This window comes from Brachypodium distachyon, chromosome 3, assembly GCF_000005505.3.
Source record: "Brachypodium distachyon strain Bd21 chromosome 3, Brachypodium_distachyon_v3.0, whole genome shotgun sequence".
In the NCBI taxonomy this organism is placed as follows: Eukaryota; Viridiplantae; Streptophyta; class Magnoliopsida; order Poales; family Poaceae; genus Brachypodium; species Brachypodium distachyon.
This window is the reverse complement of record NC_016133.3, coordinates 41,064,538-41,091,317: the sequence shown is the minus strand read 5'-3', so window position 1 is coordinate 41,091,317 and position 26,780 is coordinate 41,064,538. Positions and strand designations below refer to the sequence as shown.

Below are 26,780 nucleotides of genomic sequence, written 5' to 3'. Positions count from 1 at the left end.
TTCAAGCCAAGCTATAGTCTAACCGGCTATCTTATGGAGATAAGCGTGTGGCCACACAGATTTGCTAATTCGCATACTTAACACGTGTCAACACATAAAATTTAACTATACTTCTCTCAACGGTCAAATTCGAGCATGTGTCACATCCTATGTGCAACGCGAGCCGAACGCCACACTGAAGTTCTCACACGGCACCAAATCCAGAACCAGGGATTGAGCCTGGTGTTTCTGTACATATCGTGTTCAGTATACCTAACATGCCAAGACATGTCGAGTTCACGGCAATAGTCTGTATGCACTTTGTCTCTTTAAGTAAAATCAGATAAAATGACCGTGAAGGAAAAAATGAAAAATTTACAGTGCAATCATTGTGATAACTACGCATATTTTCTGTAACCACTACTACATAAAGTTTTATCAGTAACGGTCGAAAAACAACATCAGTAACGGTCGGGGCCGCCGTTACTAACTTCAGTAACGGTCGCCCCAACCGTTACTGATGTACCTATCATGTTGCCCGTCACTGATGCCGTAGACATCACTGTCGGTCACACACAACCCCTCGCCACTGATGCAGTTCGGAGAAAATAAATAAAAAACACGGCCAGGCCCAGATCCCACCTTGCGGACGCCGACTCGTCGTGCCCTACATCAGCGGCGGCGGCGGCGGCGGCTGCCGGAGAAGACCGGCCTTGGCCGGCAGCAGTCACAGACGGGTTACATGGACTAGTCGCAATTTCTTTCAATCCCTTTCTCTTGTCTGTTGCTTCTACACCAAGAACAAGTCACAATTTCTTGCAATCCCTTTCTCTTGCCCGTTGCTTCTACACCAAAGGAATCAGATTATTGCGTTGCACATCCACACATACAAAAATCAGAGAGAGAGATTGAAGGGGCGTACATCCACAAGTGCCCAAATCAGTCCCAGATCGATGCACACAATAGAAAATCACTTCTGCACTAGCGAGAGAGAGAGAGAGACATAGAGAGAGGGAGAGAGGGAGAGGGAGAGAGAGAGAGAGAGTACTGGCGGCGACGGGATTCGAGGGAAGCGGATCTGGCGGCGGGCGCGATCGAGGGCGCCGGATCTGGGGGCGGCGGGGTTGAGGAAGCCCGGGTCGGCCGCGGGCAAGGTCGTGGGCGGTGGATCTGTCGGCCCCGCCAAGCTTCGCCGCTGTTGCAGGTTCTCGAGTAGCTTGGGCGCCTGCTGCAAGAGGAGAGGGAAGGGGCTTCTAGCTTGGACGCCCGCGGCAGGAGGAGAAGGGAGAGGCTTGGGCGCCCGCGGCAGGAGGAGGAGAAGAGAGAAGGGAGGGAGAAGGGGGATCGGGACGGAGGCTTGGGCGCCCACGCAGGAGAGAAGCGAGAGAGAAGGGAGACGCCAGATCGGGAGGAGAACGAGGGAGATGAGGAGAGAAAAAGTTTCGGGAGGAGCTTGGATGGGAAGAGAAAGAGAGGTGGGCCAGTGGATCCGATGCCTTTTCGTCGCTAGGCCAATAGGGTGAGAGCACACGGATCTGTGCTTATTAGCAGTGAAATATCCAGAGAGCATCAGTGGCGGGTCTAAAGGTAAAAGTCCGTTACTGATGGTCTCAAATATGAATAATAACATATAAAAAATGGTAACTCATATTTTTTGAACCTAACATTTACAAATCTCTTTGGCAATATTGTTTGACATGAGAAGATGCACCTATATACGAAAAATGAATACATTATCATGAACTATGTTATACACATGGCTGTGACTTTGGTCATTTGACTTGAAACACATAAACATCATACATGATAGTTCATTTTGTGAAGTTTTTTTTAAACATTTGTCAAAATTCAAGTTTCTGAATTTTCCTAGCAACTAGTACACATAAGAGGACTCCATGCCCAAGAATTAACTTTTTTGACATTTGCTTAAAACCTAAAGTTCAACTATGAGAAATAACAAGATTGTACTATGCAGATCATTTTTTCAAATGTTATCATATGATATTATTGTTTCACTATGTTAAGCAAGAAAAAATAAAACTTTAGCAAAAAGAATCACATTTTTATGATTTTTTATGAATTAGTTATGATTTTTTCAATCTTTAAAGGTCTCCGGGGGTCATTAGTGGCGGGCCTAGGTGTAAAGCCCGCCACTGATGTGTGTATGGTGAATTTTGCGATTTTTTAGATATGACTATTAGTGACGGGCATGGTACGCCCGCCACTGATGAGGGTTCATCAGTGACGGGTTTTATGCACCCGTCACCGATGAGATTCATCAATGGCGGGCGGGGAAGGCCCGTCACTAATGACCCGTCACTTATGTTGTGTTTTGTAGTAGTGAACGTCCCGGTGTCACTTTCGTCAGCTCTCTAGGCTCAGTCAGTAATCGTGCTCACTCGTGTGCTCCATGGGAGGTCAGGGATCGCAACATTGTTGTCGTCCAAACATGCTTAACCGAGAGGTTATATCGAGATGAGCTTTCGGAAAAAGATTATCTTATTCTTATGCATAGTCTATCGATGCTATTAAGCCATAGGTCAGCATTAGTGTTTGAACTAAAAATTAGGGTTTGAACTAAAAGTCAGGGTTTGAACTGAAAATAGGTGATTTCCAATTCTCAAAATTGTGTGGATTTTTCCATAGCCGGCTTCTTATGCTATCGAAAGGCTAGAAACAATTTTTCAAGAGATTTAACCAACCCTCAATTTAGCATATCTTGGATCTATCAATTAATCCCGTTAAAGTGTTAATGATTTTTAGTTTGAGTTCTGCCCACAAGAATTTCTTTAAACAACACAGAGGTCCTTATCTCAACTATGAGAAGGTTTGATAAAAGTATGTATTCCCTTTGTTCCATAATTCTTGTCGAAATACTACATGTATATCTAGATGCTTTCTAAGAATAGATACATCCATTTTAGAGCAAATTTGAGACAAGAATTATGTAACGGAGGGAGTAGCACATTACTTGTATATTAATTTTCTGAGCAATTTAGGGAGTTTCTCGAAGATTTTAAATTCTCACATTTTCAGGTTTCAACATGAGGCATATTAAAATACTAGCTAGCTAAACTGGGGATGTTACATTCACTCTATATTCTTCATGTTAAGTTGAAACTCCTAAATTAAAGCCCAAGCAACAAACCAACTTTTAGGAAGGCGTAGAGTGTTGAAGAAGAGCATAGCTCGGTTCACATAACTGTCCTTCCTCGAGATCTTCAGTTCACGGCGAGCCGTAAGCCTTCTCACGCAGAAAGCTCAGCATAAACCTTCTCACCCAGAAAACTCAGCATCAAGCGTGTATCAGAGTATCGTGGAGACCCATTGACAAGCCGCGGAGATGACCTACTAGGCCTTAGTATGAGTCGGCGACACTGAACTTTGCTAGATGTTTTTTTAGTGTTAATATGAGGTAAATGTCTACCAAATTACAAATCTTCGAATTCAAATTCTACATGCATCTAAAAGCTAGTACCCGTGAGCAGTAGCAAATCAATATGATGTTGAGTTAAACCATTTACAGCCGAATCTGAACATTAACAATTAATTTAGCATGATAAAAATCACAAAGTTGTTTTCCTCCGGGTTACGGTGACATTTCTGGCCGTTGAAAATACAAGGCAGCCATTGAGGTGAAGCATCGTGCGGCGGACGGATGAGCGAAGCCCAAGAATAGAAGCCAGGCGGAGGTCGGCGCCCGGGGCGTGGGCTCTCGAGTTGGTGCTGACGATTGAGGTGGGTGATGTCGGTGGCTGGGCTGCCCCACTTTGCTATGGCCTTCGTTGCAGCTGTTGGGCCGTCGATACGTTGAATATGTCAAACGAATTTCTATAGATTGAATATTAATTCCCTTTGACGATGTGAAGTAATTTCTAAAGATATAAAATTTATATCCAATCTTTAGAGATTACCTAAATTAATGCTAGAGCATAAATATATTGTGAAGACATAAATGACCAAGAAGGAATATATGTGAAATCTTTCCTATAAATACATGTGTCATGATAAATCGACAGCCAAGCCAAGAATTTGCCATGGCTCGCAAGATCATTTTCATTGTGGCATCCATCCTGATAATGTCCCAGCTCGTGTCTTCTGGTAAGAATATGTTGATATTGGATCTCTTTCTTCATATAAGGATTATGTGCGGTTATATCAAATAAAAAATATTTCTTTCGTTTTTGTAGATGTGGTTCAAAGCAAATGCGATGATCTCAGCACCAAAATCCCCTGTGGTAAGTCTAGCGGTACTTGTGCTGTGCGGTGCCACGACGTCGGTTATCAATCTGGCTATTGCAAGGATGGTACATGTGTGTGTGAGAACTGCGGGTCGTGTGTGATAGGTTCTACTTGATTAGTTCCTTTGTATACGATGAGTTAGTTGGTGATCAATAGTTATGTGCTCTTAAAACAAACACCCCATAATAAATCAAGCATTGCTTGGATGATTATTGAAGTATGATGTTGTATGCATGCCAACTAGGATTAAATTCTACATATTTAAGTCAAAAAAGTTAAATTCTAGATTTGACGTTGTGGTGTCAGATTGATGCAACCATTCTTTCCGTGGGAGGTGACGGTTACGTCGCGTGCTCTTTTACGGTATCACAGAATAAATATGAGCCATCAACCGCATATTGTTGCGCAAACTTTTCATTAGCATACTTGAAAAACATGTAATGAAATTGTAAATTCTTCGCTTAGTGGAGATACTTTGATGGAAAATAGCACGTATTTATGCGCAAAGAATATGAATTTCTCGCTAAATAGATTTAAATAAATTAAATGATACGGTGACATGCTTGAAATCAATTGCTCCTCGAGGAAATTACTACGAGAGGCTGCGCTTGTCGAAGACGTGATGCCCGTACGATGTTTTCGCTACACCGGTCAACGCACGTGCCCAGCAGTAACGCGCGGACCTTGTGTTGCGTTGCTTTGCCCAGACGGGGAGCTCCGAGCCGATCGGCGTCTTCTCTTCCCACCGTCGCTTTCAATCCAAAATCACAAGCAACCCAGCCCGTACCTTTGCTCCGCTCACACACTACCACCTGCCACTCAATGGTCTCACCCGGACCCACCTAGCAGTACCGGGGAGGGGGTCCCTGGGACGTACGTCCCCACCTGCCATGAGAGTAATTCAACCACCAACAAAGCCTACGAGCGGTGGGCCCAGGTGTCGGTGAGACACGTCCCAGTCATACGCGCAATTCAGAAGCGTCTCCATGACAACGCGGGACCACATCCTGATGGGACCCACTGGTCATGAGACTGACTCCAGGAGTCCAGAGTCTCCAGAGTCCCATCTACCACCCACCGGAGGAGTCGGCGGAATCACGGAAGCAGACGCACCTGCGATAATAGCGAAGGGGAAATTCCCGAAACGCTCCTCTCCAGGTCGCATCGCGAACCCCCAATGGCGTCCTCGTACCTCCTCCTGCGGCTCGCCGCCGACGAGATCTTCCGGACCCTAGAGCCCTCCTCTTCCTCCACGTCGTCCTCTTCATGCTACGACGCCTTCGTGCCGGTGTTCCGGCCGGATCCGTCGGCGGCGTCCCCCGCGTCGGCGGCGGCGGCCGACCGCGTCCGCAGCCAGTTCCTCTCCGTGGAGCCCGACCTCTTCCACGACGCCCTCGTCGCGCCCAGGAACGACCGCCTCGGCTTCCCCGAGGTGGACGACGAGGAGGAGGAGGCCTCGATCCGCTGGGACTGCTTCCAGTTCGACGACGAGGAGTCAGATCTGCCGCTCGAGGCCGCCGCGCCGGCCGACGAATTCGACTGGGAGGAGGTCACGTCCGCCTCCGGACCCTCGGTGGAGCACCCGGAGCCCGAGTGGGAGGTGCTAGCTGACATGCCGCCCCCCGCGGACGCCGATGAGGGTTTCGTGTACACGTCTGATCGGGAGGCGTACGAGGTGCTCGTCGCCGGTGAGGACGAGTTGTACCTCACCAACAAGCCGCCGGCAGCCAGGTCGGCCATCGAGGCGCTCCCGTCCTCAGTCATCGGCGCTGGCGAGGATGGGGAAGGGGAGGAGTGCGCTGTGTGCAAGGACGGGGTCGCGGCGGGGGAGTGCGTGAAGAGGCTGCCTTGCTCGCACCGGTACCACGAGGAGTGCATCGTTCCGTGGCTTGAGGTGCGCAACTCGTGCCCTCTCTGCCGCTTTGAGCTGCCGACCGACGATCGCAAGTACGAGGCATGGAAGGCGGGACTATCTGTGGCTGCCTGAACGATGATGAACCGTGCGGTAACGGCAAGCTTTACTCCTGTGGTTCTGTAGAGCTGTATGATTTTGGTTTTGGATTGGCGCTGCTCTAATTAGGAAAAGGTTACTCAGTTGTATGAAGGAAAGCGTATAGAGATAGTTGCAGAGATGGTTTTGCCCGTTTTGATATGTTACCCTTTCTGCAAGAGAGATTTGTGTTATTTCAGTATCGTGAGGATTATACATATGTAAATGCTATACAATGTTGTATCTGTTCTAAATTCAGAGAGAATAGCTAATATAATTTGTTGTATTTGGAAAATTTTATAGATGCATTTTATACAATGGTGTTTATTATCGATTTGCTGGTAGAGTCTAGTTTGAGACCGAGTCATTTCGCTGTGTTTATACTTTATGATAACATTGATTGGTACTGTGTTTTGTCTTGCATCATTTGATAACCTTTTGTTATGAAGTGAAATATGGCGTGCGGGTGGATTGGTATCTTTTGAGCAATAAGTTGTTTGTAAGTTCTTAGCCATCATCTTATTTGATAAATTGTTTGAATGCTGGATATGCAAGTAGGAGGCTTAGATGTAAGAAATGCAACACTGCAACTCAGTTGGTGCTATCTTCATCTCATTTCCCCTCTTGTTTTTATTTTATTTATGCAAATCATGTGGTATTTGTTGCTTATGAAAAAGAATCAGCAGCTGGTAGAATCTGATTTAGCGTCTACCTTACTAATTACTGATCTCTGGGTCTAATGACCCAACTATTTTTTCAACCCTAACGCAACAATTGCATATCTGTAGCATATTGTGTGGGATCCCCAGAAAAACTTAGAGCCTGGTTTGCAAAAAAGTGACTAGGCATTTTCTTATCCTTGTTTTGGTGAGGAAGCCCATTATTTTCAGTTGACTCTTGCACAATTTTGTATTCAAAGCTCAGCCAGTATTTATATTTGCCACTGACCAGAAAAATCTAAGCTAGTTCCCCACTTCTGCTTTTAGTATGATCAGCAATGAGTTTCTGTTCTAACATTCAGAAAACATACAATTTACCCCTACAAAATGTCGTTCTGCTGTTGCAAAAGTTTCAGTGAGTAATTTTCCGTAAGCCAAGGACATACAAATTCCACTGCTATGTTAGGCCTAACTAGTATTACAGAAATATGTTCTTTTTATTGTCCAAGTCAAGAAAAATGGAGAAACTTGGTGAGGATTCATAAGTTTCTTGGGGACTTCAAAGTTACCCAATGAGCTTTCAGTTCTCACACATCTGCACTAAGAGTCACAATGCCACTGCCAGTATGCTGGATATGTATATTTGGCATTAATCGCTTAAATCAAGCTAGTTCTGCACTGTCGCTTCTAGGAAGATTGCTGATGAAATTTGAGTTCTCGTATCCATTGAATACATAGTTTCATTTCTAGATAATTTCAGTTGTCACTGGCTTCCTGTATTTTGACTTGATCTGACATTGACAAGACCTAGATCTATGAACTCCAAAGTTGGAATGCGTTATTTGATGCTGCATTTGCTTTTGATTTATTTTCAAATAGTTCTCCGTTTGTTTTTAGCACCAATCAGGTTTTTATGGTGGTAAGCGTCTATTAGTTGGTGTACATGTTTGTCTTGGTGAATAGAAAGAAGCACCAGTGGTCAACTGGCCTTGCTGATGTTTAATATACAGTTTTACAAATACTATAGCATTCGATTGACCGAAGCCTTTTCTAAGTTCCATCAAATATTGGTACCCTGCTTTCTGGTAAATAACTGATTATAATCCCAGAATAAATTCCTGTACTGCCTTGCCTGTATGTATATCTACTTCGCTGTAATGCGTGGTTAAAAGTGTACATGGCCTGTATATTGTCTTGTGAAATGAGCAAAAAACATTCCCTCAAAGTTCAAATTATTTGCTGGTTGATTCACCTTGTTTATTCGCTCAAATTTTTAGACATGCTAATTATCTTGGCAACTTTAGATGTTGCCCATATTCAAAGTAATCACCTTATATGTCATCAGAGTGATATTATTACTGGATTCATGGCTACTTTTCTTCTTTCGTACTACTTATGATTCACTGAACCTCGGTGCCATGTTGTGGTTCACAGTACAGGAGTACAAATCGCTTAGACCAAATCTGTAAGAAAGAAAAGATGAGAGATGTTCATGGAAGTGTCTGAACTAAATTGCTGCTTGTTATACTAGTTTCCTTCTTTCGTCATGATTTCAAGGCCGAAAACAAGGAAATCGCCATCATGGTTTCAGGATACCATTCCCATCGTGAGTCTGAAAAAGGAAGCAAAAGACAGAAAACAAAACACAGAGAGAGAATGTGGACGCATACTTCTTTCCTTTTCAGGCCCAAAACAAATCCCGGTCTATCCAATAAAAACCCAAGGAATCGAACCGTTAGAAATCCCACGAGGCGGGAGGTCGAGGGCGGGCTCAAGGTCAATCAACGGTCCGCCGAGCCGCCGCCGGAAGCCGGAAGCCGGAATCCGACGAACGTCTCTGGAGCAGCAAGCGACGTCTCGTTCGAATTCATCGACGTCATCGGCTAAGAAAACCACCGGTGCGTCTTCTCTATTCAACTGAAGTTTTTACCCTGTAGATTTAGACCTTTTTTCAATTGTAGATGCACATGCCAGTGCGGATCGTTTCTACTCCCTCCGGCCGAAATTACTTGTCGAAATATTGCATGTATCTAGATGCTTTTTACACATAGATACGTCCGTATTTGGGCAAAAAATACCGATCGGAGGGAGTAATGTTTTTTTCCATTGTTAATTTGTCCGCTTAAGCAGCAGATTCTAGTGCTCTGTATTTTTTGTTTTTGTACGTAAGAATCATTTTGAAGATCTAATCTGGACTGAGAATGTTCCAAGAGCTGTTGGGGCTTGGGATTTGAACTATTATAAACTCTATACAATAATAGATATATTTTTGTTTTTCTACAAATTAATACTACATCGACTCATGGATGTGCCTAAAGTTAGTGACGGGGTACAATTTAGGACCCATTAAGTTGGCAATTTCAGCGTGCAAAACCATCTCAGTAACCTCTTTTCAAGTTTCAGCTAACACACAAATTTTACACTTGAACAAATGTATGTTGCCAATGTTCTTTTTTGCGGTGATTAGTGTGTAACTCCAAATTGCAAAACAGTTTCATCTGGGTCATTGATCATAAACCTGAAGGGTTGATACCAGTTCGTCACTTCTATTCCGCTAGTATTTCACTTTCTTAAAGCAAAACTAAAGGTTGTGTATACCTTTCAATTTGCTGTATGGATCACCGATTGGAGTGTCCCACATTAAGCATGCTAGTTGCAATCTTAGGGATTTTTGGAATTTGATTTCGTGAAACAAGTCATGCATGCTAGGGGCAAAGATCACATTACCTCCATCTATACTTGGTGTCATCCTAAGTACAGTAAACCAATTGCTAAATTGGTGCCAATCTGACTATATCAGAAAATTAGATTACCAATTGGCATTATTAGGTGTCTTATTTGGTCCTCAAATTATTATTGCTGTCCATTTCCCCTGTGTAAAATAGGTACTCCCTCCGACCCATATTACTTGTCAATATTACATGTATCTAGACACTTTTTAAACATAGATACATTCATATTTGGGCAAATTTGAGACAAGTAATATGGGTCGGAGGGAGTAGGTGTTTCGGGTAAGTTCTGTTCTTGCTGTGTTACTTTGTTTTGGATTTAACAAGTTGCCGTACTAATTTGCTCTATAAGCTTGACAGGGAACATATCGAGTACAATCTTTTTGTTGACATGGACTTAACACCAGAGTTGCAATGGTCGGTCCCTTCTGTGGTTGATGGTCTCAATCGAGGCCAGAGGAAGGTTCTGTTCACCGCGTTCAAGAACAACCTTGATAAACATACTAGGGTCTGCTATCAAACAGCAAGTTGCAGTTTGCCAAATTTATTTATTCGAGGCTTCAATTAGGACGTGCTGATGAGATACCATGTTTCCCATGCATGATGCAGGTTTCTTGGCTCGCTGACTGTGCTGTGAAACAAGCAGCATACAGCTGTGGTCAACAGAGTGCTGAGCAGACGATAATCAACATGGCTCAAGATTTCCTGGGCAGTAACAACTTAAACCTCTTTGATCCTAGTGGTCCCTTTGGTGCCAGATATCAGGGAGGTGAAGATGCTCTGGATGGTTGTGTCCTACATACATGTTTATTACCTGTGACACGCCTTGTATTTCCTGAGGAGGATGACATTCTGCTAAACTATGTGGAACATTCTGGACGATCAATAGAACCCATTTGGTATCACTCTCAAAAGGTTTGATGTAGTTAATGAATATATGTTCCTGAAATATGATCGTCTTCTGTTCTGTCATTATTCCTTAGGTACATTCCAATCATTCCCATGGTTTTGGTCAATGGAAATAGAGGATGCAATAGCAATGTTCCAAGCTACAATCCAAGGGACATCATTGCTAACCTGAGACGATTACTTACGAGCCTGTAGAACCAATGGACCCATGGTATAGGGGTTTTAAGGTCAGTAATATGGTAATATCATGTAAGAAATTATTTAGTTTTTTTTTTTCGAGATTGTTTATTTAATGTTCTTATACAACTAGCAAAACCTTGTATGCATGTGGTTGCTGAACTGTAATCTATTTTGTTTCTGTCTGGCAGGGCCGTATAGAGAAGATTAGTACAACAGTTGAAGGTAGCACATATAGCACAACTGGTGTTATAAAGTTTGTCAACGAGACTACATTGCTTATCACAGAGTTGCCAATCCATTGCTGGACTAAAGATTATCTCGATTTCCTTATGTCTTTACGTATTGAGGTAGCTGGAATACCGATACTTTGCTGGTAACTTGGGTTGCCATACATGAAGAGTTTCTAAAGATTATGATTCATTTGCAGTGCATCAGAGATATAAATCATGACAATATAAATGTACAAGTGGAGGAAAAGAATACGGAAAATGTTACGCAAGAAAGTATGGAGAAGAAATTTAACCTCATCACAACAGTTGGAACAACAAACATGCATTTGTTTGATAGGGATGGTATAAATATCCGAAAATACAAGACACCAGAAGAAAGTGAGTACTCCTGACTTGATATCTGTTGCAAATGATTTTACCTTGGTCCATCTGGTTATTGAAATTGCATCATTTCTGCAGTTCTCGAAGAGTTCTTTGGACTGAGGCTTGAATGCTATGAGAAAAGAAAGGTAATGCAATATGTAGTGTGCATCGTGTTTCTCCTGACTCATGTTATATATGTTTTCATTTTAATATGATAGCAATTAAACAAGAGTATAATCAAGTATGCTATGCAGAAAGCGCAACTGGACTCTCTCGACCTCGACTTGTGGAAGATCACTAACAAAGTTAGGTTCATTCTTGGCGTCGGTCGTGGTGATATCACAGTAATAGACAGGGAGACAGATGATTTAGTTCTCGAGCTTTATCGGAAGGGATTTGCTCCATTTTCAAAGAGCAGTGAGAGTCCTGAGGGCGGGAAAAGAGTTTTAGCAAGTGACTATGAGTACCTCCTCTCGATACCAATTAGTAGCATGGTTCGAGAAAAGCTACATGAGCTCTATGCTGAAAAGGCCGAGTTAGAGGAGAAAATCAAGGAGGTGAGAAGATCCGAACCAAGATTGCTCTGGATGAAAGATCTTGATGCTCTTGAAGCTGAACTAGATGTAAGTTCTGCTATTCCCTGATGTTTTGTTATCTCCGGCGAATGTGTCGGTGCTCTTTTTTCTTTCATCATATCGGGAAAAAACCCCTAATGGAGTGGAGCCCGTCATTTTCCAAAAAAAATATATATAACCATATTTAGATGTTTAAAACAATTCTGAAACAAACTTTACATTTAGGTATGGATGTCTAATACATACATGTAAAATTTAGTTGAGCAACCTTTTCACTTGTAGGCTGCAGAAAAAAGACAAATATGTGCATCTACAACAGATGCACCCTTTGCTATTGTAATCCACAAATTTATCTCTTTTTTTTCTGTATCTCACACATTAAATTTACACATATAGCGTGTTACTTACATTAATAAGTACACATGGAATGTTTTTCAGAATTTTTGAAACTTCTAAACGTCATTTATTTGTTTTTAGAATTTTGCGCTCCATGGAGCCCGAACTCCAAATGCCCGCACCTGAACTCCAAATGTGATGTGTTGTTTTATGGTTGTATTGTAATTTGTTAACAGAGGCTTGATGATTTAAAGCGTGCTGAGATTGAGCGCTTGGAAACTTTAAGGAATAGAAAGAAACCAACTAAGAAGGTTAGATCATTTCTGTTGCCAATCCTGAGAACCGACTCTGCGGAAACTGTCTCACACTGACGATGTAATCTTGCACATTCAAAAGGCTACTGCAAATGATGGCGAGGCTGGTGTCTGTAAGCCTGTCAAATCAAAACCAGCAACACAAAAGAAGGGAAAACCTAACACGAAGGTATATCTCACTCAAGTTATTATCATTCTATTTTGAAGAAATGGCCAAAAGCTCTCTGCCATTTCATATAGATTTCGCAGGCAAGTGTGATTGAGATTGTTCATGACGAGGCGCCCCAGCTAGATGCTCGCCCGGCCAACAATGTGGTGGACTCCTCTTCAGCCCATACAGGTGCGATCAAAGTCCTCTCATCTCATGTTCAAACATTCTCCAACAGTTTAAGCTGATCACGCCTTGCAAACAGAAGTACTGCAGAAAGGAGATACATGTAGCAACAAGGGGGCAAGTAAAACAGGAGCTGAGTGGGGAAGAAAGCCAACTGCTGCGAAAACGGCACCAAAACCCGCAAGTCGGGGCACCGTCGCCACGAGGAAGAGGACAGTATCAGCTGCCGCAGCTCATGGTAAGATCAACGACGCTGAGGCAGAGAAGGAGATGTTAGCAGAGGATAACATTCCTCGTGCTGCTGTTGTTGCTTCCCCGGAGAAAAAGGTAAGAAGGACGAGGGGGCGAGATGCGACCGTCGCCGTCGCCGAGCCTGCTGCGAGGCTGAAGAGGGGGAACAAGAAGAAGGCACAGCGCGCCTGATGATTCATGGATTAGGCACCGCAATGTGTTCTCAGTCAATCGCTGAGGCGTTGCTGATCCGTTCAAACATGAACAACTTGATTTTCTGTTTGATTAGAATTAGATCTCTTGTATAATTTTTTTTAGGGGATTAGATCTGTTGTACTGCATTCTGATTTCCGAGATCACGGTGGACGGTGCTGTGGGTTGGAGTGATGATAGGTTGAAAGAACTGGTTGGGCTGCCGTCTAAATTATAAACCCACCGGAGAAGTTTTCTGCTCTCTCTCTCGCACACACACAGCGAAAGCATAGGTTTTTTAGTTGTGCCGGTAGCTTGGCACTGTATACAAGTAGCATCATCTCTCCCAATTTTTTATTTATTTTTGCATGACTTGGGGGTGCATGAATCCATGACTAACTTCTCTAGAGCTAAGCTCAGGCGAAGCATGATTTTTCCAAACAAAAACGAAACCCGACAGAAGTGTAAACAACTTAGCAAACACCTTTAATTTGGTATCTTTAGTACTGCCAATTCTTGGTTTTGAAGTCATCACTCAAAAAATCTCGGTTCCAAGTAAAATGCATCACTTTTCATTCTGAATTTGCCACCAAACCTCGTCAATCTTGGTAAAATCCCTTTTACGAAAATGCCTTTGGTAAAATTCCCTCTCCTTTTACCCGACAAGCGCACTCTAGTACAAAAAAAAGTGCAAGTATTTTCTCCAATATATTAAAAAACATGCCTACATAGTTTCATATGTTAAAATCAGGATAAAGTGCAAATCGGCTAGTTCAGCGTGGCTAACCGTCCTAGGATAGTCAGACGGCATATTTCTGCCAAAGTTCTGTATACATAATACAATCAAAATAAAGTTACTGTACTGTCAGGTACAAAAAAAAAGTGGGAAAACAAAGAGAACGAAGCAATCATAGCCTGGAACATCTGAGTTTAAAACTTGGTATTGAATAAAATAATCGGACGATCACAAGACTGCAAGAATTGACCGAGTGCTTATACCATGAAAAACGAGAGAAAAAACCATCATAAATCAGTTTGTACACTCCATTAGTTTCTTTCTTTCCTCGTGATTTCAACGCCCAAAACAAGGAAATTGCCATCATGGTTTCAAGATATCATTGCCATCGTGAGTCCAAAATACGAAAGCAAAAACAGAGAGAGAGACCGAAAAAAGAAAATGGACGCATCATTCTTTCCTGGATCCGTCCAATAAAAACCTGAAGGTACCAAACCGTTCGAAACCGAAATCCGACGAACGTTGCAGGAGCAGCAGCAACATCTCGTTCGAATTCCACTACTATGTTATAGGCCTAACTAGTACTCCCTCCGATCCTAAATTGTTGTCATTGTTTTAGTTCAAATTTGTACTAAAACAACAACAAGAATTTAGGATCGGAGGGAGTATTACAGAAATATGTTCTTCTTATTGTCCAAGTCAAGAAAAATGCAGAAACTTGGTGAGGATAAGTTTCTTGGGGAGTTAACACTTCAAAGTTACCTAATGAGCTTTCAATTCTCACACATCTGCATTAAGGCACAATGCCACTGCTAGTATGCTGGATATGTATATTTGGCATTAATCGCTAAAATCAAGCTAGTTCGGCACTGCTGCTTCTAGGATGATTGCTGATGATTACGTTTCGAAATTGAGTTCTCGTATCCACTGAATACATAGTTTCATTTCTAGATAATTTCAGTTGTCACGGGCTTCCTGTATTTTGACTTGAACTGACATTGACAAGACCTAGTTCTATGAACCCCAAAGTTGGATGCGTTTTTGATGCTGCATTTGCTTTTGATTATTAAATTAGTTCTCCATTTGTTTTTAGCACCAATCAAGTTTCACGGTGGTAAGCGTCTATTAGTTGGTGTACATGATTGTCTTGGTGAATAGAAAGAAGCGCCAGTCGTCGTCTGGCATTGCTGATGTTTAATATACAGTTTTACAAATACTATAGCATTCGATTGACCGAAGCCTTTTCTAAGTTACATCGTATATAGTGGTCTCCTGCTGCTTTCTGGTAAATAACTGATTATACTTCCAGAATAAATTCGATGTACTGCCTTGCCTGTATGTATATCTACTTCGCTGTAATGCGTGGTTAAAAGTGTGCATGGCCTGCATATTGTCTTGTGAAATGAGCAAAAAACATTCCTCAAAGTTCAAAGTATTTGGTGGTTGATTCACCTTGTTCATTCATTCAATTTTTTAGACATGCTAAATTATCTTGGCAATTTTAGATGTTGCCCAGATTCAAAGTAATCACCTTCTATGTCATCAGAATAATACTACTATTACTGGATTCATGGCTACTTTTCTTCTTTCGTACAACTTATGATTCACTGAACCTCGGCGCCATATTTTGGTGCACGGTACAGAAGTACAGATCTCTTAACCAAATCTGTAAGAAAGAAAAGATGAGAGCTGTTCATGGATGCGTCTAAACTAAATTGCTGCTTGTTTTTTTGAAACTAACTAAATTGCTGCTTGTTATACAGTACTAGTTTCCTTCTTACCTCAAGGCCGAAAACAAGGAAATCGCCATCATGGTTTCAGGATACCATTCCCATCGTGAGTCTAAAAGGAAAGCAAAAACAGAAAGAAAAAAAAGGAAAGCAACAACAGAAAACAAAAACAGAGAGAGAGAATGTGGACGCATACTCTTTCCTTTCAAGGCCCAAAACAAATCCCGGATCCATCCAATAAAAACCCAAGCAATCAAACCAACGGTTCGCCGAGCCGCCGCCGGAAGCCGAAATCCGACGAACGTCGCCGGAGCAGCAAGCGACGTCTCGTTCGAATTCATCGACGCCACCGGCTACGAAACCACCGGTGCGTCTTCTCTATTCAACTGAGGGTTTTTACTCTGTAGATTTACACCTTTTTCAATTGTAGATGCACATGCCAATGGCGATCGTTTTTACTCCCCTTCGTTTTCTTTTTGCGCAAAGATCGTTTTTAATGTCTTCCCCCTTCTTTGTCCGATTAATTGATCATACACCTGAAGGTAACTTGATATTAGTTCGTCACTTCTATCCCACTAGCATTTCACTTTTTTTAAAAAAAAGCTAAAGGTTGTGTACCTTTCAATTTGCTATACGGATCACCGATTGGAGGTGTCCCACATTAAGCATACTAGTTACAATCTTAGGGATTTTTGGAATTCGATTTCGTGAAACATGCCATGCATGCTAGGGGAAAAGATCATCCCAAGTACAGTAAACCAATTGCTAAATTGGTGCCAGTCTGACTATATGGGAAAATTGGATTACCAATTGGCATTATTAGGTGTCTTTTTGGTCCTCAAATTATTATTGCGGTTCATTTCCCCTGTGTAAAATAGGCAGGTTCTGCGGGTAGCTTCTGTTGTTGCATGTTCGTTTTTTATTTAACAAGTTGCCGTACTAATTTGCTCTATAAGCTCGACAGGGAACATGTCGAGTACAATAATTTTGTTGACATGTAATTGACACCAGAGTTGCAATGGTCGGTCCCTTCTGTGGTTGATGGTCTCAATCGAGGCCAGAGGAAGATTCTGTTCACCGCGTTCAAGAACAACCTTGATAAACAGACTAGGGTCTGCTATCAAACAGCAAGTTGCAGTTTGCCAAATTTATTTATCCGAGCCTTCAATATAAGGACGTGCTGAACTGCTGATGAGATACCATGTTTCCCATGATGCAGGTTTATCGGCTCGCTACCTATGCTATGAAACAAGCAGCATACAACTGTGGTCAACAGCAGGGCCGTATACTGACAGGTGCAAAGTGTGCACTTGTTCAGACCCTCCAAAAATCAAGGGCCCACAAGTTGAACCTTAGTATTGGTTAGCTATGATTAATTAACAGCAAATTACTAGGCCCAATAAACCGAGGGTCGGCTTGCAGAGCTTCCCGATGTCCAGTCTATCCCATACGTGAAGCGTGCATGTTGATCGCAGATTCAAAAGCAACTCCTCGAATGCCTAATCTATTATCTTTTAGTATTCAATTTGACACTTCGAAGACGATGCTGCAGCCAGCCAGCCAGGCCCAAATCATAAATCCGCTTGTTTGCAGCAACGCTAGAATTAAGAATTCCATACCCGCAAAAAAAAAAGAATTAAGAATTTCAGATCGCAACAATTCAAGGTTCTCTCGTGTTTGTGAGTTCATCCAACTTTTATTATGCTGTATTTTGTTATTTTAGGGCCCCATTTTGAGTTTTGCACTGGGGCCTCGAATTCCTCGATACGGCCCTGGTCAACAGAGTGCCGAATACGATAGTCAGCATGGCTAAAGATTTCGTGGGTAGTAACAACTTAAATCTCTTGGATCCTATTGGTTACTTTGGTGCTCAAGATTTCCTGGGTAGTAACAACCCATGCGACCAACCAAATACGCCCGATCCGGATTGTGGCCTCCTATGGACACCTTTATTACCTGTGACACGCCTTATGTTTCCTGAAGACGATGACACTCTGCTAAACTATTTGGAACATTCTGGACAATCAATTGAACCCATTTGGTGTCGCTCTCAAAAGTTTAATATTTGATGTAGTTAATGAATATATGTTCGTGAGGGATGATCGACTTTTGTTCCGTCATTATTCTTTAGGTACATTCCAATCATTCCCATGGTTTTGGTCAATGGAAGTAGAGGATGCAATAGCAATGTTCCAAGCTACAACCCAAGGGACATCATTGCTAATCTGAGACGATTACTTAATTACGAGCATGTGGAACCAATGGACCCATGGTATAGGGGTTTTAAGGTCAGTAATACGGTAATACTACAGCATTATACGATAAAGTATATAATTTGAGCATGTGAGAGTAATATCATTGTAGTTGTCTTGCAAAAATACTTGCATGCCATATATTCTTTTACTAACTTTATAAACATATACAAGTTAAAAGGCTTGAAAACTTCCTATCTCAGCCATTAGATCTCAAATAAATGGCTCAGAAGAAAGGTGGAACCTCTAATCACTTAATGGCATTTTATGAAAAACCCATAAGATGGGGTTCTCTTAGTTTTTTTTTTATAAAATGCATTAACTGATTAGAGGTTCCACCTTTTATCTCATCTATTTATTTAAGATCTAATGCCTAGGTTTGAAAGTTTGAAAGTTTTCACTGATACATTCTATTTAATATTCTTATACAACTAGCAGAACCTTTTATGCATGAGTGGTTACTGAACTTCAGTCTATTTTGTTTCTGGTCTGGCAGGGCCGTATAGAGAAGATTAGTACAACAGTCGAAGGTAGCACATATAGCACGACTGGTGTTATAAAGGTTGTCGACGAGACTACATTGGTTATCACAGAGTTGCCAATCCATTGCTGGACTAAAGATTATAGATGTTTCATTAAGTCTTTGAGTAAGAATAGGAAAAATAAGACCAATGAGTTTCGTATTAAGGTATCTGGAATACCAATACTTTGCAGGTAACTTGGGTTGCCATACATGAAGAGTTTCTAAAGATTATGATTTATTTGCAGCTCATCAAAGATAAATGTTGTGACGATATGAATTTACAATTGAAGTTAATATTGGAAGAGAAGAATATGGAAAAGGTTACAGAAGAAAGTTTGGAGAAGAAACTTAACCTCATCACTACAGTTGGAACAACAAACATGCATTTGTTTGATAGGAATGGTATAAATATCCGAAAATACAAAACCCCAGAAGAAAGTGAGTACTCCAGCTTGTTAACCGTTGCAAACGATTTTACCTCGCATCTCCTGGTTATTGAAATTGCACCATTCTGCAGTTCTCGAAGAGTTCTTTGGCCTGAGGCTTGAATACTATGAGAAAAGAAAGGTAATGCTTATGTTCTGTGCATTGTGTTTCTCCTGACTCAAGTTATATATGTTTTCATTTTAACATGCTAGTAATTAAACAAGAGTATAATCAAGTATGCTATGCAGAAAGCACAACTGGACTCTCTCGACCTCGACTTGTGGAAGATCACTAACAAAGTTAGGTTCATTCTTAGTGTCGGTCGTGGTGATATCACAGTATTAGACAGGGAAGCATATGATTTAGTTCTCGAGCTTTACCGGAAGGGATTTTCTCCATTTCCAACGAGCAGTGAGAGTCCTGAGGGTGGCAAAAGAGTTTTAGCAAGTGACTATGAGTACCTCCTTTCGATACCAATTGGCAGCATGGCTCGAGAAAAGCTACATGAGCTCTATGCTGAAAAGACCGAGTTAGAGGAGAAAATCAAGGAGGTGAGAAGATCCAAACCAAGATTGCTCTGGATTAAAGATCTTGATGCTCTTGAAGTTGAATTAGATGTAAGTTCTGCTATTCCCTGATGTTCTTTTGTTATCTAGGGCGAATGTTTCGGTGCTTCATTTTTTGTTTTATATGGGGGAAACCCCTAATGGGGGGGGGGGAGCCCGGCATTTTCAAAAAAATTATAACCATATTAAGATGTTTCAAAAAATTCAGAAACAAAATTTACATTTAGATATGGATGTCCAAGGGGATCTCCAAGGGAACCACCCAAACTCTCCACATTTGTCCATTTGGGGGTCCATGGACAAAAATGCAACCCAACGAGGATCCCCATTGTCCAAAAGTTGTCCACATATCCCCCGTTTCTTCTCCAAATTTGGGGAGAGAATAGAGAGTCCCCATTTGTGCATAATTTGTTAAAATCTTATCCACTTGTTCTTTTAGTCCACAAGTCAAAGACTCATGAAAAGGATAAATGAGGGTTCTCATTGGACAACAACATATTTTCTGCATCCTCGTTTGTCCAAACACTCCCCAGATGGACAAATGGGGTCTCACCCTTGGAGATGCCATAATATATACACGTAATATTTAGTTGAGCAACCTTTTCATTTGTAGGTTGTAGAAAAAAGACAAATATGTGCATCCACAATGGATATAACCTTTGGTATTGTAAATCCACAAATTTATCTCTTTTTTCTATCTCACACATTCAATTTACACATACAGTATGTTTTGAAACTTCTAAATGTCATTTATTTGCTTTTAGAATTTTGCACTCCATGGAGCCCAAACTCCGAATTATACCTGGACAAACCTCGGGCCGGGCTGGGTTCGGGCCGAGCTTCATAAAAGCCCGACGGTCAAACCTGAAGCCCGAGCCCGGCCCGGCCCGAAACACTGAAAATAGGCTATTTGAGCATTAAAATAATTATTTTTGAATAAATGAATGATTTTTATACCTATTTTTCCTAAAAATACTCTTTTTTTGTCATTTCGGGCTTTCAGGCCGGGCTTGGGACTGGAAATTTAGACCCGAGCCCGGCCCGGGACATCGGGCTTCGGGCCGGGCTGGAAGGGCCGGGCCACCCATGCCCAGGTATACTCCGAATGCGCACCTGAAATCTATGTGCCTTTAGAAGTGTTAACGATGTTGTTTGATGGTTGTATTGTAATTTGTTAACAGAGGTTTGATGATTTAAAGCGTGCTGAGATTGAGCGTTTGGAAAGTTTAAGGAATAGAAAGAAACCAACTAAAAAGGTTAGATCATTTCTGTTGCCAATCACGAGAACCGACTCTGCGGAAACTGTCTCAGACTGACGATGTAATATTTCACATTCAAAAGACTACTGCAAATGATGGTGAGGCTGGTGTCTGTAAGCCTGTCAAATCAAAACCAGCAGCACAGAAGAAGGGAAAAACTAATACGAAGGTATGTCTCACTCAAGTTATTATCATTCTATTTTGAAGAAATGGGCAAGCTCTCTGCCATTTCATATAGATAGGAAAATGTAACATTTAGTATTAAAATTTCACAGGCGACTGTGATTGAGATTGTTCATGATGAAGTACCTCTGCTAGAAGCTCGCCCGGCCAACAATGTGGTGGACTCATCTTCAGCTCATACAGGTGCGATGAAAGTCCTCTCAATCTCATCTCATGTATTGTCAAACATTCTCCAACAATTTAAGCTGATCACGCCTTGCAAACAGAAGGACTGCAAGTAAAACAGGAGCTGGGAGGGGAAGAAAGCCAGCGGCTGCGAAAACGGCACCAAAACCCGCAACCCGGGCCACCGCCGGCACGAGGAAAAGGACGGCATCAGCCGCAGCAGCAGCTCATGGTGAGAACAGCGATGGCGAGGCAGATAAGGAGACGTTAGCAGAGGATAACATTCCTTGTGCTGCTGCTGCTGTTGCTTCCCCGGACAAAAAGGTAAGAAGGACGAGGGGGCGAGCTGCGACCGTCGCCGTCGCCGGACACTCTGCCGTCGCCGCGCCGGCTGCGCCGAGGGCGAGGCTGACGAGGGGGAACAAGAAGAAGGCACAGCGCGCCTGATGATTCATGGATTAGTTACCGCAATGCCGATGCGTTCTCAGTCAATCGCTGAGACGTTGATGCTAGGTACTTGGTACTACTTCGTTCCTGCCAAATCGTTTGCAGCTTCCGGCTGCTCGTGATAGATTTTGCGTTTTGCTGATCCGTTCAAACATGGGCACCTTGTTTTCTTTTTCGGATGTGAAAACAAAATAAAATATATCTCTTCTACTGCATTCTGGTTTTCTGAAATAACGGTGGTGTGGGCTGTGGTGATGATAGGTTGAAAGAACTGGTTGGGCTGCCGTCTGAAATATAAGCCCACTGGATAAGTTTTCTGATTTCTCAGCACAATTCTGGGCTCAGTGGGCTGGCGCTATTTATTTTAATTTTTTGCGAATCCAATAGGTTTTTCAGATGTGCTGGTGTATACAAGTAGTATCATCTTTCCCTCTAAAAAAAGTAGCATCATCTCTCAAAAAAAAAAATTGGACTTGGGGGCACATGAATCCATCACTAACCTCTCTAGGGTTAAGCTTAGGCGATTATGGTTTTCCAAACAAAAAAACAATGCAAGCGTAAACAACTTGACAATCAAATTCGGAACTGACAATTCTTCGTTCTGAAGATGTCACTCAAAAAATCTCGGTTCAAAGTAAAATGCATCACTTTTTATTCTAAATTTGCCACCAAACCATGTCAATCTTGGTTTCCTTTTACCAAAATGCCTTTGGTAAAATTCCCTCTCCTTTTGTCCGACATGCTCTACTACAAAAAGAATGTCCAAGTATTTTCTCCAAAAAAAAAAAACATGCATACATAGTTGCATATGTGAAAATCAGGGTAAACTTCAAATCGGCTTCTCAGCATGGCTAACAGTCCAGTATAGAGTCAGGCGGCATATTTTCTGCGAAAATTGAGTGACATATGTAGAACTGATCAAATTTTCAGTGGCATGTAACTATATAAGGGGAGAAACTAAACTGTGGTGCTACCTAAGATCACTTTGACAAAGCAGGAAAAACAAAGCAAGGCAATAAGCAGCCCAATCTCAATCTCAAGCTGAAGCTCCTGAAGGAAGAAAACAGAAGCACGCTGTCCGGGCGACACCCGTCCCTCTGGAGAGCACCAACGGTGGTCACGCGGCAACCCGCAAAGCAGCGCCCACGACGGACGGCGACACCCAAGATGAAGCAAAACGGGCATCAGCATGCATGATTTGACGATGGTGCCGCATAATCATAATCTACTACTACTACTAATGGCCAATCAAGGGCGCCCCTTGATTAGTACAAGGGTCCTCGATCGAACCCCTTAATGACCCACCATGCTGTAGCATCCAGAATTCCAAATTGGCAGAACTAGTTCCTATCCTGTCCGGCCTGTGCATTGCCTGCTCTAGCTAGTGCTTGGCGTAATGGCGTGGAGACCTCGTGGAGTTCTTCTTTTTGTTTGTTTTACAGAAAGCGGCGGCGTACGTGATCGATCGTCTTTTGGGCGTTTGCATACGTGCCAAAAGTTTGTTGGCGTCACCCTGGTGACTAGACTAGTTTGGAGGACACTGGTCGCCGTGCACAAGTTGCATATTTACATATGTTGATTTTTCAGCTTAAGGTTAGTGTCATTGACTTTTTCTTATTCTTGCCACCAGGTATTGTCGGTCAGTTAGTACTTGCGGTAGAGCATTGCAGGGTGTTTTTTACCCCTGGATTGTAGCATGCCAGGGGCTTAATTCGTGTCGTACGTGGGATGGTGATTTTTTAAAATAAAAAAAACTGTGGGATGGTGATTTTTGGATTTGGAAGGTGTATGCAGATGAGCAGAGCAGAGGATTTGCAGCAAACCGTACGATGTTGGCATCTGAAAAGAGAAGGGAGAGAGAGGGAGAGATTCCAGTCTTATCCGCAGCAAGCAAGGATGAATCCAGTCGGTGTCGAGTCGCCGGAACGCCCAATGAGGCGCGCCTAAACTGCCAATAATTTAACGGGGAGTATATGCAAAGAGAAGGAAATGGCGACGGCTTTAGGTTAGGCCCGGACGAGCGAGAAAAAAAAAGGGATCTTAAATTGTGTCGCGACAACGCGCGAGTGCGTTTTTGGGAAAAAAGAAAGGAGGTATAGCGACGGGCCGAGGGAGCTAATGGCTGGAGCACAAACTCGACCGATTACGTCGTCGCGCCGGATCTGCTTTTTGTTAGTAGCTCGGTTTCAGGGAGAGAGAGAGAGAGAGAGAGAGAGAGAGAGAGAAAGGAAATTGATACGGCCCGGGGCTCGGATGGATTTATTTTGGATGCGGGGTGATCCATCCGCTGCGTGCGGTGCCTTTTGGCCCATCGTGCTGCAGCCTGGAGAGGACGCCCCAGAATCTCTACGTGCAAGTTGTGTGTGTGACCGAATTTGTTGTTGTTGTTGTTGCAAAAAACGGTGCCGTGCGCGTACCGATCGATGACCAGTTCCCCGGCTGCGGCATGCACTCTCGTTTCGTTTGGATTCGACCTGCGAACTGACGTCGAACGCGAGAATCTGAGGACAAGTCTATCTCTCTCTCTCCGTGCGGGAAAAAGAGAGCGGGGAGAGCCCGACCGGACCCGGGGCGCGCGGCGCTCGTGTGGTCGCGGGAAAGGAGTGGCCGGCCGAGGGGACGCGCGCGCAGACGTATCGCGACCCGGTTGGGTAGCACGTCCCCTGGCGCCTTTGCGGCTCGCCGCACCATCAGCAGGTACGAGAATAATACAACGAGATCGACGTGTGTCCAGGCCGGGCTCGGATTCCCGCTTGCACGGTTGCCTGGGGCGAAGCTCAATCGCCAGTTTTTTTTTTTAGCTCTGCATGCAATAGTATATGTACAAAAGACATAGGTCTCAACACAAGGCAAAACAAAAAACGAAAGAGAAACCGCCGCCCCATCGGAACAAACGCAGTTGACCGATAGGGCAGAGAAAACACCGAACCAACCCGACTACACTGTCACGGGGGAGAAAGCAAGCTTATGAGAGTCGATAGCGTCACGGGCCATCATGGCGACGACAAAAGCCGGGGCGGCCACAGCCTGAAAAATACGCCTGTTGCGCTCCTTCCAAATGTTACACATGATGTAAATAGCCACCCCATTAGATTCACGTCTTCTGTTCTTGTCGATTGCCTTGGAGGCAGGAATCCACCATGCAATAGTGTCATTGTAGTCCGAGAGCTTGACTTGTCGAAGGATGTTGAGATCGTAGTGGCCGAGGACAGTATCCCACACCTGGCGAGCGAAGGGGCAACGAAGGAAGATACGCGTCCCGGTATCATGAGGCTCGGTGCAAAGGGAGCAACCCAGAGTGTGTGGCCAGCCCCTAACGGTGAGGTTATCGGCGGTGAGAATCTTGTTCTGAGCGAGGAGCCACGCGAAGAACTTACACTTGTTTTCAGCCTTTGCTTTCCAAACAATATTAATGTGTTGGGCGTGGATGGAGCCAAGGAATTGGCCCTTGTACGCCGAGCTAGAGGTGTAGATGCCATCGGACGTCCAACGCCAAGTGATGGAATCGGGGGTGTCGAGATGCAAGACCACAACCTGAAGCCTCTGCCAAAGGGAGACGAACTCGTCAAGCTGCACCTCGTTGGAGATCTTGCCCCTAAGGGCATGGATCCAAGCCCCGTCAGTGAGATCATCATGAACAGTGCGGTTCTTCTTCCTAGTGATGGCAAAAATGGTAGGAGCGATGACCTTACGAGCGAAGCCATCAAGCCAATAGTCATGTCAGAAGGTGGCCTTACGACCGTCCCCAATATGCACCACAGTGGAGGCGGAGAAGAGGGCACGATCGCACTTGTTCACCGGAGGGGGAGTACCAACCCACGGCTTGTTCGGGAAAGTCCACTCGAACCAAAGCCAACACAAACGCAAAGCACGACTGAATCTCTCCAAGTTAGGGACGCCCAAGCCTCCGAGGTTTCTTGGCCTACAAACTTTTGACCAATTGACAGGCAATGACCACCATTCGCCTCCTTTTTTCCCTTCCAAAGAAACGACCGAGTGATTTTATTCATCTTCTTGATGGCCCATTTGGCAATGGGGACACCGTAATGTGGAAGATCGGAATGGCCGAAAGGACCGTCTTGGCCAAGGTAAGCCTGCCAGCTGACGCAAGCATGCCCCCCTTCCACCTCGGCAAGCGAGCCGCAAGTCTATCGATGAGGGGCTGGACATGGATCCGCTTCAACTTGCGAACATGAAGCTGCAGACCCAGGTAACGGATCTGTTGCGATCACTTGGACCTTGACCAGCTGCTCCTCCCTTTCCCAGGTAACGGCATGGGAAACCCATGCGGCTGCCTGGGAAAGGGAGGAGGAGCTGGTCAAGGTCCAAGTGATCGCAACAGATGGGGTGCACAGAGGACTTTGAGAAGTTCGTAACGAGACCTGAAATCTGACCAAAGGACTCAAGGATGCATTGGGTGGCGTACACCGCATCATCCGCATAGAGAGAGACTCGAAGCTTTGCCGAGCGCAACGGCAAAGGAGAAAGAACCTGCTGCTGCGAGGCGAGGTGGATGAGCCGGTGCAGAGGATCGATCGCTAGGATGAAGAGCATGGGGGACAGCGGGTCGCCTTGCCGAACGCCACGATGGTGCAAAAAATTCTCACCCGGCAAGCCATTGAGGAGAGGGCGAGACGTGGCCGTGGCGAAGAGAAGAGAAATCCATTCGCGCCAACGACCACCAAATCCGAGAGCCGAAAGAGCCTCCAAAAGGTAACCGCAATTGACAGTGTCAAAAGCCTTAGTAATATCAAGCTTGAGAAAAAGAGTTGGTGACTTGGACTTTTGAAAGGACTGGACCATGTTTTGGACGTAGAGGAAATTGTCTTGAATGCAACGCCGTTTGATAAAGGCACTCTGGGCAGCAGAGACAAGATCGTCAAGTCTCGGGGCGAGCCGATTCGCGAGGAGCTTGGAAAAAAAATCTTTGCAACGGCATGAACAAGGCTAATCGGCTTGTAGTGGGAAATCGCAGCGGCATTACAAGATTTTGGGAGCAAAGCAATATTGGCCGTATTTAGGAAATCAAAGCCATCGTACTGAAGAGAGTGCAAGCGAGAGAACGCCAAAGTCATATCTTCTTTTATCACATCCCAGCAAGAGCGAAAGAATAGGCCCGTGAAGCCATCCGGGCTCGGCGCTTTGTCAACAGGCATGGAAAAAATAGTGTCTTTAATCTCCTCCGTTGAGAAAGGGGCCTCCAACTCCGAGAGGTCGAGGGGCTGGTAAC

At 43.7% G+C, this 26,780-nt stretch overlaps 3 protein-coding genes across 4 annotated transcripts; all 3 read left to right on the top strand.

The window, feature by feature from the left end:
• Positions 1 to 5,299: 5,299 nt before the first annotated feature.
• Positions 5,300 to 6,506, top strand: LOC100824720 (E3 ubiquitin-protein ligase CIP8). Its single transcript, XM_003574627.4, has one exon. It carries the CDS (start codon positions 5,399 to 5,401, stop codon positions 6,206 to 6,208), a length of 810 nt encoding a protein of 269 aa, XP_003574675.1. The 5' UTR covers positions 5,300 to 5,398; the 3' UTR covers positions 6,209 to 6,506.
• Positions 6,507 to 6,670: 164 nt separating this feature from the next.
• Positions 6,671 to 13,525, top strand: LOC100844286 (DNA topoisomerase 2-like). Of its 2 annotated transcripts, XM_024462336.1 has the most exons (11): positions 6,671 to 8,768; positions 9,960 to 10,107; positions 10,209 to 10,735; positions 10,877 to 11,035; positions 11,116 to 11,296; positions 11,378 to 11,427; positions 11,536 to 11,904; positions 12,429 to 12,503; positions 12,589 to 12,675; positions 12,756 to 12,846; positions 12,920 to 13,525. In XM_024462336.1, the coding sequence occupies exons 3-11, from the start codon at positions 10,709 to 10,711 to the stop codon at positions 13,261 to 13,263; spliced, it is 1,383 nt and encodes a 460-aa protein (XP_024318104.1). In that variant the 5' UTR covers positions 6,671 to 8,768; positions 9,960 to 10,107; positions 10,209 to 10,708; the 3' UTR covers positions 13,264 to 13,525. The 2 variants fall into 2 exon arrangements, with proteins under 2 accessions (XP_024318104.1, XP_024318103.1); XM_024462335.1 differs by lacking the exon at positions 6,671 to 8,768 and having other exon boundaries at positions 8,952 to 10,107; positions 12,747 to 12,846.
• A 2,222-nt stretch (positions 13,526 to 15,747) lies between these two features.
• Positions 15,748 to 21,758, top strand: LOC112271988 (DNA topoisomerase 2-like). The gene is made up of 12 exons (XM_024462334.1): positions 15,748 to 16,096; positions 16,694 to 16,841; positions 16,949 to 17,024; positions 17,861 to 18,017; positions 18,478 to 18,669; positions 18,750 to 18,942; positions 19,022 to 19,071; positions 19,179 to 19,547; positions 20,678 to 20,752; positions 20,838 to 20,924; positions 21,031 to 21,121; positions 21,205 to 21,758. The coding sequence occupies exons 4-12, from the start codon at positions 17,880 to 17,882 to the stop codon at positions 21,372 to 21,374; spliced, it is 1,365 nt and encodes a 454-aa protein (XP_024318102.1). The 5' UTR covers positions 15,748 to 16,096; positions 16,694 to 16,841; positions 16,949 to 17,024; positions 17,861 to 17,879; the 3' UTR covers positions 21,375 to 21,758.
• Positions 21,759 to 26,780: the final 5,022 nt, after the last annotated feature.